Source organism: Cupressus sempervirens, chromosome 5 (genome assembly GCF_028749045.1).
Source record: "Cupressus sempervirens isolate cs-2001-9-10 chromosome 5, ASM2874904v1, whole genome shotgun sequence".
In the NCBI taxonomy this organism is placed as follows: Eukaryota; Viridiplantae; Streptophyta; class Pinopsida; order Cupressales; family Cupressaceae; genus Cupressus; species Cupressus sempervirens.
Window position 1 is genome coordinate 40,951,526 of NC_143122.1, and position 14,502 is coordinate 40,966,027.

The 14,502-nt window shown below is 32.7% G+C and overlaps 1 protein-coding gene across 1 annotated transcript in view; it reads left to right on the forward strand.

Moving 5' to 3' along the window:
• The first annotated feature begins 2,193 nt into the window (after positions 1-2,193).
• LOC149554463 (MADS-box transcription factor 23-like) overlaps positions 2,194-14,502 on the forward strand; it is an 85,846-nt gene continuing 73,537 nt past the window's right edge. Inside the window, exon 1 of the mRNA XM_089828885.1 lies at positions 2,194-2,396. Coding sequence (XP_089685011.1) covers positions 2,215-2,396 — 182 coding nt within the window. The 5' untranslated portion in view covers positions 2,194-2,214. The remainder of the gene's footprint in view (positions 2,397-14,502) is intronic.

The window sequence follows — 14,502 nt, forward strand, 5'->3', positions numbered from 1 at the left end:
ATGACATGTACCTTGAATAAAATTTACTTGATTAGGTTTATTAATTTACATGGATTCCTTAGGAAAAGAGAGGATATCATTCTCCACTTCTAAGGTATTTTTTAGCAGAAGGGAAAATATAACTCACTAAAACCTTGAAAATAGAAGGGATGTCAATGAAATGTATAAGAATTCTTTTATCATTAGAAGAAATAGTCATGTTATAATCACCTTGAACCAAGTTGCCCCTATAAGGAATATTGAAATACATATCATCATTGTTGAAGGCCTCTTCAGTAAGGGGGAGATCCATAAAAGAAATGATGGCAATCGTCCTTCCTATGAGCTTATGATAAATTTTGGAAGGATATACATTATGGAAATGAATAAGTAAAGTGTCATCATGTGCATATGAAAAGGAAACATCTTGAAGCTCTTTAAGAAAAATTAAAACTGATCAAAGAAATGAAGATAGAAATTTTATTGAAACGAAAAGGCAATATAGTGTAAGTAATATTTTTTCTCTTTTTAATGATTTTAACAAAATGCAATGCAATTCATAAGAATGAACTAGATCTATCAAACAAAATTCATTTTTCTTTTCCTTTTCACATTGAGAATATATTAAATGAAATAATTTAATTAATGTCAATGTAGATCCAAGCACCAAATTAAAACTATGTATCTAGATGCATACAATGTAACAAAGATGTTATAAAAACATCCATACAAAAAAGATCTAGATGTCTAATACGCATACAAATAATCATAAGAGAAAATGACACAAGTCAGGCTTACAAAAATGTATAATAAGAAAACATCTGCAACAGAGAAGTTGCTAAATCCTAATTCTTACATACAATAGAACACAATACCACACACAATGAATTCAATCAGCACAACCAAAAGAGAAAGTGTTCAAATAAGAGATCTACACAATATGGAATTTTGATTCCTTAATATAAATGGTAAGAAAATATGATGTGAATAGTAGATTTGTTTTGTGGAGTAAAGGAAAATAAATGTTATCAAATCTAATTTAGAAAACTAATAATTTTTACATAATTGCCTTAAATTATTCTATAAAAAAATCACAAAAGTAAATGAAAATAAACTTTATATAAATTTCACATTAAATTCAAATGCAAGTTATAAATAATCAAACACCACTTATATTCTTATAAATAATCAAGGTTATATTCACCTTTTAAATAAAATACAACTTAATGGATGTATAGTTTCTATTATTCTATCTTAATTAGCAACAAGGATCAGTATCTTCACACATTCCTTTATTGTCTCCGAACTAAAACATACTAGGATTTCCATTTATAGATCCTTACATGGTTGTTCGAGAAAACGATACCCTCTCCATTAATATAAAAAACTCAATCAGAACAAGTGAATAAGTCAGAACTACAATGACTTGGGTGCTCTGTTATTGGTTGACAAAAAGTGGAATATTAAAAAAATGTGCCGATGGAAGGCTCTGATACTTATTAACTCTTATAGATTTATACGGGGTAGGTATATTTGGGATTTGCTTTCCATAATTGATTGTATACGCTAATAATATGGGGAAGGCTGTATCTTACTATTAGTAGTGGGTAGGTTGCACGTAATACTTTATTAAATTCATGATATATGCTATCGTTTCCTCAAAGTTATGTCACCCACTGAAATTCTATTATTAATAAGTGAATATAATATATTTAAAGATGGTATGAATTGGTCGCTTAACATTGTTAGATAGATATTGTTAGCTTACGTATAAGTGGTCAAATGTTTGAATGAACAGACAGAAAAAGAAACCCTAGTGAGATCATGAGTTAAAACCTCTCTTTGTCCAATGTAGGATAAAGTTTTATCAATTATTGTGTTCACATGGGCCTTGCAAATCATGTCGCCCTAATATCTGCCTGAAGTCAATATTTTTCTTTTCTTCTCTTCAATCAATGGTATACCTCTTTCTAAGTACCCACATCAATTACATGCACGGCAAACAGTAATCTTGTTTTTGGTTATTAAATCAATCTGGTCCAATGGCCATTTCGAATTTGAAGGGTACTTGATTGTATTTTAATAGTAATCACGCAATAATCATGGTTAGCTCGGAATCATAACACTACATATATCTTCAAAGGCAGTTGTGGCTGCCATGATGAAGCATTTGGGTTGTCCAATGCGTTGATTTAAAGCTGAGCTTTGGAGACAAAGTTGCATAAATCATATTCAATGGGACGAGGAAAGGTTGAGCTGAAAAAGATTGAGAATAGGACCAACAGGCATGTTACATTTTGTAAGCGAAAAAGTGGGTTATTGAAGAAGGCCAAAGAGCTCTCAGTTCTCTGTGATGCAGAACTGGCTCTTATTGTCTACTCCAACAGTGGGAAACTCTATCAATATGCGAGCAACAGGTACATGCAATTCTTTTTCTCTACTCTCTTCATGATCATTACATATGCAGCTTCACAATGGGCTACTCTCCTTTTAGTTTTTATCAATAGACTGTTTTATCAGATCTGCGTCACAATAATGACTATCGTTGTTTGTATTGATTTAAATTTAATATCTTGAACAATTTTATTTGTATTGCATGACATATGATACTATTTAGGGTGAATATAAGCAATAAATCTAGATTGACAGGATCGAAGAAGTTAGCATACTGTTATCAAACCCTTTTGCCCTAATGGTTCAAATTTTTGTTTTGTATCCCAAATGATCATAATAAAATAAGAGTCAAAGACAATTTTGGTTTCCGCATTGTGGATTCTATTTACCCTAGATGTTCTGTCCCTCTCATAATACGAATGACTTTCTCGAAGTTAGTTCTCAATGGAGGGGCATTGCGTGTTGCTTGCCACTAGCAACAGTCTTGAAGACACAATAACTTGTTCATTTCTCTTCTGAAACTTGCACAAAAACCCTTATAATTAATTAAAGTGGATTGAAGACAAAACTGCTCGCATAAATGATAGATAAAGAAAGACGGAGAATCTTAGGGAATACAAGGATGAAAATATATCATCAGGTTGGGCCTTTAAGTGGGAGAACCCTCTACGAGAGAAAACGTCCTATTACAAGGCTGCCTTGAAGTTTAATGAAATTTATATCATTGCAGAATGTCATATAAAGTATGACACAGAGAAAGACATTAATTCAATGGGACTATACAAAGTTATAGCCAGAGCTGGTTTTACTTTGAACTATTGAAGAGACGGCATTTATAATCTAAATCTTTCTACTTGGGGTCTTTATGTTCAATTTAGGTTATTAATATATTAGTTTTCATTGACTTTTTTCTAGGGTGTAGTATTATTTGTATAAGGATAGTTGTCAATCTTACTACGTACTTCCGTTCGATTACATTGCTCCAGTTCTCTTCAATTTCTAGCCTCTTTCTTATAGTAAGAAGAGCATTGTATATTTGTAAAAATATTCCAACAATACATCTCATTTTCGGATAACTTATTCTCTTTTCCTTACTGTGAAAGTCTACTTATTGCGATTCTAGCTTTAAAACATTGCTCCAACAATATTTGTCATCTAAAACCGCAGTACAAAGCGTTAGTTAATAAAAGTTATTGAATTTAAAGAATACGATTTGAAGAAAGACTTTGTACAAAGCCAGAAATTTCGTTATGAGAATATCATGACCTTCTCTGCGCTAACCAATCATACTAAGCTGCTTGAAGACTAATGGTTTATCATATATCTACAATATCCTCACTTATGAATAACAAAAAATTTGATCTTGCTGTTTTCTCTTCAGCCTGTGTTATATATTTCTGCATTATTCTTATTATATCTTCAACCGTCTATAAAGAAACCTTTAATGCTACGGGTGAGGGTGAAGAATGAAGAAAAACCGTTCTAAAAGTAAATTAGAATATCAAATAATAAAATGAAAATGAAAAAAATAACAACAGTAGATTTAATATTCACCTCAATTTTTATTGTTCTTAGCAACTTTAAGATGGTTTTCAACAAGACTATGTTGTAACATGATATTATATAAGTATATATAGAGAACCTGTTTCCTCCAAGACTTGTGCATCCCTGCAAGCTTTAAAGAGAAATAAACTAAATTAAGATAATAACATTTTCATCAAAACTAACTTTCTAAAACACATCACTAAATACAACATAGAAACTATTGAGATCTATCTAGTTAACATAGAAACTGGGGAAAATAATCTAGTTAACTTAGAAACTACTGAGAAATTTTTTATCCTTATGCATTACTTTCCAACATATCCTCTTGATGGAGAGAGAACTCACAAGAAGATCTTCGTAGCATCAAAAACTGATTCTTAGCAACAATCTTACTAAAAATATCATGAATTTGTTTAGAAGTCTTATATTAGAGTTCTATCTCTTTTTGTTAGACTAATTATTTAATAACATGATATTTTAAATCAAAGTTCTTCATTCTAATATGATGCACATGATTTTATTTCCATCTTTGTAGTACTCATATCATCACAAGGGATCATAGTAAGTCAAAGTTATTTTTAACATATCTCTTCAAGAACATTCCATAGCCACAATGCTTGAGTACTTGTAGAAGTTACTACAACATATTTGGCATCCATGGAAGAAAGAAAAACTATTCGTTTCTTCTATGAACTCCATGAAATCAACCTTGAAGTATATTTTTCAATCATCCACACTACCTTCCCAATCAAAATTACTACAATCAACTAAATTAAATTTCTTAGAACCATAGTAGTGAATGCCAAAATCAAAAGTTTCTTTTACATACCTCAAAATTCTTTTGGCCTCTTTCAAATGTAAATTTTGTAACATGTCTTGAAATTAGAGAAACTACATATGCAATATTAGATATAGACTGAGTGAGAAACATTAAACTTCCCATTACATTCCTATAAGTTGTCTCATCTTCTTTTTGAGATCTATCATATATACACAAAAACCATGAGAAATTAGAGTAGAGAGTTATTTGTAATCAGCCATATAAAAAAAAACAACATATCTCTAGCATATTGGGATTGACACAAGAAAATTTCATCCTTACTTTGATAAACCTTCATGCCTAAAAAAATTTCTTAACCTTCCTATATCTGACATCTCAAATGCTTTCATCATACAAAATTTGAATTTTTCTTTCATCATACCACTACTACCCATATATAGAAAGTTATCAACATACAAACTTGAAATAAGAATGCAATAATCTTGTAGTTTGTAGTAAAGGGTAGGTTTACACTTACTTCTACTAAAGTCATTACCCTGTAAATATCTATCAATCATATCATACAATTTTATTGGTGCCTGCTTGAGGTCATGCAAGGCCTTCTTCAACTTATATACTAGATGATATATTCCTTGCACTACAACACCTTATGTCTAGTATAAACAAATATCATCTTCTAAATACCCATTCAAGAAGGCTCTTCTTACACTTCATATTTTTTTTAATCTATAAGAAAAATAAACATCCTAATTATTTCTTGAAATTGTACAAGTGCAAAATTTTCTTCATAATCTATGTCAATCTCTTTGAGTGTGTCCTTTAGCAACTAATCTTGTTTTGTGTCTTTCAACACTTCCAACACTATGGTAATTGGTCTCGTAGATCCATTTAGTGTCAATCATTTTCCTATTGTGTGGAAGCTCTATAAGCTCCCAAATATCATTCTTGATTTAATATAATTCATCTCTTGTTGTATTTATTGCATCCAAATATATTTAGTAGATCCATCTTCATAAATGATGGCTCAAAATTAGGTTGCAAAAATAATGCAAATTGCACCATCTAACCTCTAGGATTTTCCTCATGTACTTGACCTCCATTTCTAAAATAAATATTAGCTAAACTTATACCCTTTCCTTTTAGACTTGGGCTTGATGTTGGGGTTGCATGCTGAATGTGGAGAACTTGGAAATGACTTATAAATTGGCTTCCCATTATCACTGTCAGAAATAGTACCATTTTAAATAGATTTGTACTTTTCAATATGATGATTTTGATTGCAAACTTCTCCTTCATTATAAATCACATCTCTTGAGATAGTACTATTGTTGGTACTTGGGCTATATATATCCTATACAAGCCGTACTATGCTCAGTATACTAAATAAAAATACAATATTTACTCTTAGAATACAACTTTTTCTTTTTTCATCAGATTCTAATTTAGAATGTACATGGATGTAGCAACTCCATTAGCCTAAAAAATATAATATAACTCTTTAGTTTGTAACATGCTCCTTGTCATTTCATCCACTATATAATTTTCTCTTTAAGCCCACCCATTGTATTGAGGTGTGTATACAATAGTGAGTTTCCTTTTGATGCCACAAAAATCATAAGAAATCTTAAAGTCTCTAGATCAAAAACTAGCCTCAATGATCATTCCTTAAACCTTTCATTTTACAACCATTCTCATTTTTTACAAGAACCTTAAACCTTTTAAATTTATCAAAATCTTCATCCTTTGACTTCAAAAAACAAACCCAATAGTAGCATGAGTTATCATCAATGAAAGTAATGAAGTATGATGACTTACTCTAACTTTTGGTCTCCATAAGAGTATAAATATCTGAATAGATTAATTGACATAGGTAATGAACCCTCTAGATTTTGTTTGTAGAGAATTATTCTCTTACATGCTTCCCCTTCCCTTTAGCACAATATTAACAAGGTTGCTTTTGTTCTTGAAAGGCAATCCAAACAGAAAATATTTTGATGTAAGAAACTTTGAGCCACTAAAAATTCAATCTAAGGTGTCATAACTAACTCTTATCCTCATAAACTATATTGGTAAGTTGATTTCAATGTTCAATAAAATTTGATGGAAACATCCTACTTTTTACATAGAAACATCTATAGCCACTTGATTACCTTCATTTTTTATCATATATTGTACATTTTTAATCTTTAGAGACAAACTTACATTTTTTTCACATATATGTTCAGCATTTAGTTAGGTGTTCTTCAAATTTAGCATATAAAATATATCTTGGACACTTTTCATACCTTCCATTGTATATACTTCCATTGCCCCTTTCACTACAACCTCTAGTGTGTTTTCATTACCAAGTAGAATTTTGGATTTAAAGCCCTCATCAAGTTTAGAAAATATTTATTTGTTACAAGACATGTGATTAGAGAATCTTATATGTAAATACCACGCATCATTGATATTATTTTCCACTTTATCAAAAGACAATAATTAATTTTTGGATAAAGAATCCTAACTCTTTGGAACATAAATGTGCATTATTATTTCTATTAATTGATTTCAATCTACAATGTTTACAAAAATGACCATACCTATTATAATGGTAATGAAGAATATTTCTTTTTATCAAAACTTCATCTACCTCTTCTTCCTTGACCATCTATTCTTCCTCTAATTCCTCTTGAAGAAAACTAATTTTGACGTCATCCTTGGCCTCAATTGTCTTTTAGGCTATTTCTTACACTTCAATGTTTGGAATTTGTAACTAAGAGGAGAAAATCTTCTCATTTAGATCTATCAATGAATCTCTCAATCTTTCCTCACATGACATAAGAGATCCAACAAGGTTATGATACTCTAGAGTGGACAATTTTTTGCTCTCCTCATTAATCATATCTACATTGGTTCATCTTAGTGTAGGTGATCTAATCACTTCTTTAAAATTATAATTTATTCACTTGTAATTTCATCCAAAGTGACAAGATTAGTATTCACAACTTTAACCCTTGCACAAAAAATACTCACATTCTCACTTTCTTCCATTTCTAAGTTCTCAAATTCTCTTTTTGGGGTTTGTAACTTCATAGCCTTGATATGATCACTTCCTTGGTAAGATTCTTTTAGACTCTTCTAGGTAACCTTAGTCATATTTCAATTTGCAATTCTAGAAAATATGCACTTATCAAGAGCCATTTGAATGTGAAATAGTGTCATTTTTTTTTTCCTCTCAACTTCCTTCTTAATCCTTTTCTCATTTTCTTGAAGATCATCCCATCATTAGGCTCCTCATACCTGATTCAACAATGTTTCAAAAATATTTACCTCTTAAAAACAAAATTCAACTTAATTGACCAATATTCATTGTCAACTCTAGGATTGTAAAAGTATTTCCCCCAATGAACCCTTTTACAATTCTTGATGTTTTGATACCAAATGTGCAATTGAGAATAACAGTTATAAAAGAAAATTTTGAATATCAAATAGCAAAACTAGAATGAGCACAACAATACCAATAAATAGTTATACAAATTATATTTGATATTTAGCCCAATTTCTATTATTTAAAATAGCTCTCAGCAAAACATGTTGAAGAAAGAAATTACAGAAGTGTATATAAAAAACTTGTTGTATGTAGACTAAATCATTACTACAAGCTTTGAGGAGAATGAACTAAAACAAGATTACAATATTTTCATTAAAACTAACTTTTTAAAACATGTTACTAAATAAAACTTAGAAATTGCAAAGATCTATCTAGCTAACTTAGAAACCACCAAAATAGTCTACTAAACATAGAAACTACATATGTTTTCCAAAGGGGATGGAGTAATCTTATGGTAGTTATTACCAACTGATCTTCGGATAGTTGGTCTTCTGCTTTTGGGTCAGCCCCCATTTGGACTGCCTCTTAAATTCAAAAACTTAAAAACTACAAGAAAAATATCCATAGACATCACTTTCCAAAGAAGGTTTAAGTGAATATATATTATATTCCTCATAAAAATAGCTGAAAAACACATAATTTGTTAGTATTATTTAGGGGATGAAAAGATTATATTTAATAAATATTATAGTATATTGAAATTTAAAATATAATAGAGATAAGTTTAAAAATTATCAAACATTAGATTAACTAAACATAAATGAATGACTACTACCTTATCGAATAGAGATTTTACATGGCTGCCCAAATCCCTATGATGTACTTGTGTTACCTCCGAAAGCCCGAACAACCTCCTTTCTACGGATTTCTCTGTCAAGCCAGCGACCTGTTATATGAAACGATTTGCTGCTTCTTTATGTAATTTTTCCACACACATGTCGACGTCTTTAAGTTATGGAATCCTTTCTTGAATAGCTATTTTGACAAATATTAAACAATCCACCCATTCATCTAAAAAATCTCTGTTTGTTCATCTATCGGTAAGGGTGTTCTTTTTCCATCATTGAACATACTGTCATGTTTTAGCAATTTAGCCAAGCAGAGAAACTCAGTTCTGAGACAAAGAAATGGCTATAACAATAAACAGAAATAACTCTTTTATTCATTCAAATGGTATACCAAACCTACGTTGATCACATTATGACGGACTAATGGAACTAAACATAAGAGTCCATTACATATTCGGTCGTTAATAAAAGTCTTCGACAAATTGAAGTCTGATAATTTTTTCTGAAAAGATAGAGCTGAGAGAATATTAAAGAGCAAACAATATATTTTTAACTTCATGCAATTCGTGATAATGTGATGTTGGAGAGCTTACACACTATTCCAATAAATTGACGGGCTTCGAATTGAGCAATTTTGTTATTTTCGTTGAACTTTAATAATTTATTATAAGAGACTACCATTGGAGAAATAGTACTCTAATGTTAATGGACTTATTCTGTCATACATTGAGGGATTTAGCAAACAGAATATGTACGTACGTTTCTCTAAGATTAGCATGCAATGTTGTAATTAATAAGTTATTTTTGGTTATTGGTTCTCATATATGCGCGTGGGCGCGGAACTGTACATTTCTTCAACATTACCCTTTCATTCTTGTTTTATTTGTACTACTTCTATATTGATTCGGTATGCGTTGACTGCAGTTGCGTGTAAGTGAAGCAGTGATGTTTTCTTTATTCGTTATTTACAAAGAGACTGTATTGCATACCACCTAGGGAGTAACGCTTTGTTTGCATTCAGCCAATTACAGATCTCTTCCGAAAATGTTCATGCATTTCTTCCATAATTTAAGTCATTGCAGTTATTGCGATGTCCACTTTCAAGAAATATTTAAGAAACTTACCAATAGCCTATACGGTAGAACGATACAAACAATTGTAAGTATGTATGCTTTTTTTTTCTTCTTGAAGGTTTTGTAAAAGAAAAAAAATAGATAAAGTAAATGAGGATCGGCAATAAATTGATAATGTTAAATAACAAAAATAGAGAATCCAAACAGACCACACATAAATTATATGCTGGCTAGTCATCAAAGCTATGTCTATTATAAATAGTGCAATATATTATTATGGCCATTAAAAAAAAAGATAAAATTGCAAGATACATTAGTATGACTGTATAAGTAAATATATTACGAATATGAAAAATATGAAGGAGAAAGAGAGTAAGAAGGAAAGTGTGATTGTTCGATTTTTCAACCTACAATGTCTTATTCGGAAGCAGCCCATTGCTACTACAAGGCAAACAATCTAGCATATTCCCTATATCTCCCTTGTGAGAAATATTAAAAATTGAATTCACAACTCACAACCCTAAACCTAAAAAAATCTGCTCGGCAAATACTATTATCGAGTGCCAAAATTTGCTCGATAACTAAAGAAACCGAGTGGCAGGAGAGGTTACCAAGTGAGCTCGGTAATGAAGAGCAAGCAACTTGGTAGCCAAAGGATGTCGAGTGAGCTTGATAGAAGAGCAACTCGGTAGATGAAGAAACAACTCGGTAAATGAAGAACTAGGTAGACACTGCAGGGTGTGATTACCGAGTGAACTCGGTAGCCACTGGAGAGTGGAGCTCGGTAGAAGAAGACACCGAGTGAACTCGGTAGCCACTGCAGAGAATGACTTCTACCAAAGACAATATCGAGTGCAGACTTATGACATGAATATTTTCACCATTAAAACCAAAAATCTAGAACTTGAACCTTCCAAATAAAGCTTTTCAAATGCAATGAATAGAAGGAGACAAATGGATTCAAGTATGCCTGCTTGCTTTTTATTCAACTTGAATTAAATCATTACAAAAATCTGAGAGCATTCGGCTTCAACCAGAAAACCCTAAAATAACCCTAAAACTTCAAACTGGAAACACTTTGAACTTTAAACTTCAAACTTATAGCTCTAATGGCTGCATACTACAATGTCTGGAGCAATCAATACTTCAACAGGTCGAATCAAACAAATAATAAACTTACAGAATGATCAAAGAAGAAACACGTGCAACTGTAGGCACGAAATGAACTTCCTTTTCTCTGCACTTTGACGATTAGATCTGCTGATCACTTCTCTTCTCTCTGCAACTCTTTGATCTACTCTTCTTCACCTTCACTCTGATGTCTCTCTATCTACTGGTTGAATGGAATAGAACATTCATTTTTGTCCTCTGCCAAAAATTTTTCCCCCCTCATTTGCAAATTTGAAAACTCACCTACCTGTAATAAATTTTTTGGCTATTGTGCAATCCGTCAGGGGTGGTAGGTGGGCATTTGGCTCCAAAGGAAAACAACAACCGCATTAAATATTCCAACACTCCCCCTTTGTCCTGAGCCAAACAAACAAAGATCACTACTGATCCAAATCAACTACACCAAGACTTTCTCTTAGGTGTACAAAAATATCAATGCCTAATGGCTTAGTAAATATGTCTACTAGCTGCTGCTCAGACTTGCAAAATTCCATTTTGATATCCCTATTCTCCACCAACTCTCTGATGAAGTGATATATGATCTCTATGTGTTTGCTTCTCCCAGGGAAGACTAGATTCTTGGACAATGCAATTGATGAGATGTTGTCACAATAAATTGTGGTTTCATCCTCTTGCCTTTCATTCAAATCTATCAAGATCCTCCTTAGCCAAATTGCTTGACATGTTGCTGCATTTGTTGCTATATACTTAGTCTCTACTATAGATTGAGCAACAATAGGTTGCTTCTTGGATGCCCATGAAATTGCACCCAATCCCATATGAAACATGCATCCGAAAGTGCTCTTCCTATCATCTAAACTTCTAGCCCAATCACTATCTATGTATTCCAACTACTTGAAATCATCATTTGTAGTATATAAAATTCCAAATCTCTTGGTACCTTTCACATACCTTAGGATCCTCTTTCCTGCTTGCCAATGGAAATCCTTTGGTGTTTCTATAAATCTAGAAATAAGACTTACTGCATGCATTAGGTCTGGCCGAGTTGCAGTCAAATACATTAAACTTTCCACCATACTCTTGTATAGTGTTGAATCCACTCTCTTGCTAGAATCTTTCTTACTCAACTTCAAACCTACTACTGTTGGTGTGGGGGCTGCCTTACTGTTCTGCATTTTAAATCTCTCCAAGATCTACCTTGCATATTTTTCTTCAGAGATGAAGATGCCATCATGCAATTTTTTTACTTCTATGCCTAGAAAATATTTCAAGAGACCTAGGTGTGTCATTTCAAACTCATTTTTCATGCTCTCTTTAAATTCACCAATTAGAGCCTTGTCATTTTCAATAAAAATCAAATCATCTACATACAAGACAACAATCAAAACATTTCCATTTGCTGCCTTGATGTAGAGAGTAGGCTCACCATTGCTTTTGCTAAAGTCATTGCTCATCAAATATGACTCAATCCTACTGTACCATGCCCTTGGAGCTTGTTTGAGCCCATAAAGAGCTCTCTTCAATCTATATACTTTGTTATCTTCACTTACAACTTCATAACCAGTTGGCTGCTCCACATATACTTCTTCTTTCAATACACCATTTAGGAAGGCGGACTTCACATCCATTTGGAATACTTTTCACTTGTGCTGAGTTGCAATTGCTATGATAGCACGCACGGTTTCCAATTTTGCAACCGGGGCATAGGTCTCATCATAATCTCTACCATACTACTGTTTGTAGCCCTTGACTACTAGCCTTGCCCTATTCCTATCAATCTTTCCTTCAGCATTGCATTTGGTCTTGTAGACCCATTTCACTCCAATCACTTGCTTCTTGGGAGGGAAATTAGTTAGCTCCCACGTCTCATTTCTTTCTATAGCATCTATTTTCTCATCCATGGCCTTACACCATTTCTTCTCCTTAATAGCTTCTTCAAAATATATTAGATCACTATGAGAAAATAATGCAACATTAACACTCTCATCATAATCTTCATACCTTTCATCTTGGTATATCTCCCTAAGACTCTTGGTCTTTCTTGGTAATAGGGAGGAGTGTGGGATCAAAATCTTCACTACTGTTGCTTGGCATTGACACTCGATCATGCCTAGAGGAGCTCGGTAATGACTGAGGCTGTTTGCCTTTTCTTCTATCTGCTTCTTCTTCTTTCTATTCATCAACATCCTCTTCATTCATAAATTACACTTTACTTGAAGTGTATGGTGACTCATCAATTTGTCCATACCAAGACTAATTTTTAAGAAATTCTACATCTCTTGAAAGCATCATCTTGTTGTTCAATGGGTCATACAATCTGTATGCCTTTGATTATGAGCCGTACCCTATGAAGATGCACTTCACACCTTTGTTATCCAATTTTTGCCTTTGCTCTTTAGGCACATGTGCATATGCAACACATCCAAACACCCTTAGGTGTTCAACTGTCCATCTTCCTCGTGACCATGCTTCAATTGGAATTCTATCACGGACTACCTTTGTAGAAGAACTATTAATTAGGTAAACTACTGTTGCCACAGCCTCTCTCCAAAATTCAATTGGGAGACCTTTCTCTTTCATCATGCTCCTTGCCATTTCAACAATGGTCTTGTTCTTTCTTTTAGCCACTCCATTCTGTTGTGGTGTATAGCTGACTTTGAGCTCTTTCTTTATGCCATGTTTCATGCAAAAATTTACAAAAGAATTGGAGGTATACTCCCCTCCTCTATCTGATCTGAGGACCTTAATATAGTGTCCACATTCTCTTTTAGACTGGGCTTTAAATTCTACAAACTTATTAAATGCTTCAGATTTATTCTTTAAGAAATACACTCATGTTCTATGACTAAAATCATCAATAAATGTCATGAAATAAGTACTCCCCCCAATGGAAGTAACTTGCATAGGACTGACTAGGTCAGTATGCACTAACTCTAATTGATATCTAGCCCTCCTAGAATTTCCAAAATTAAAGGGAAGCCTATGTTGCTTACCCAAAATACAAGCCTCACACTTGTCACATGAATTTCCTATACATGGAAAACCTTCTACCATTCTTTTATTTGACAACAAATTTAAACCAGCATAGCCAAGATGACCATACCTGAGGTGCCATAGTCATGAGGGGTCTTCAATCACACTCCTTAGAGCTGATTGTGTGGGAGGTCCAGCACCAACTTGAGATGAGAAATATGTCTCTATTCTCGAGGGAAACATTATGTTCTTTGTCATTTGAAATGCTGCAAGTAGGCTCTTATTCCCATCATTTTCTTGAATGACACACATGTCATTCTCGATCAACACTTTGTATCCATTTTGAATGAGCTAACCAATGCTCATCAAATTGTGCTTCATACCAGGGGTGAAATACACATTTTGTATTTCCTTCTTCTCACCTTTCTTGGTGCAGATCATAATTAATCCTTTGCCCACTACTGG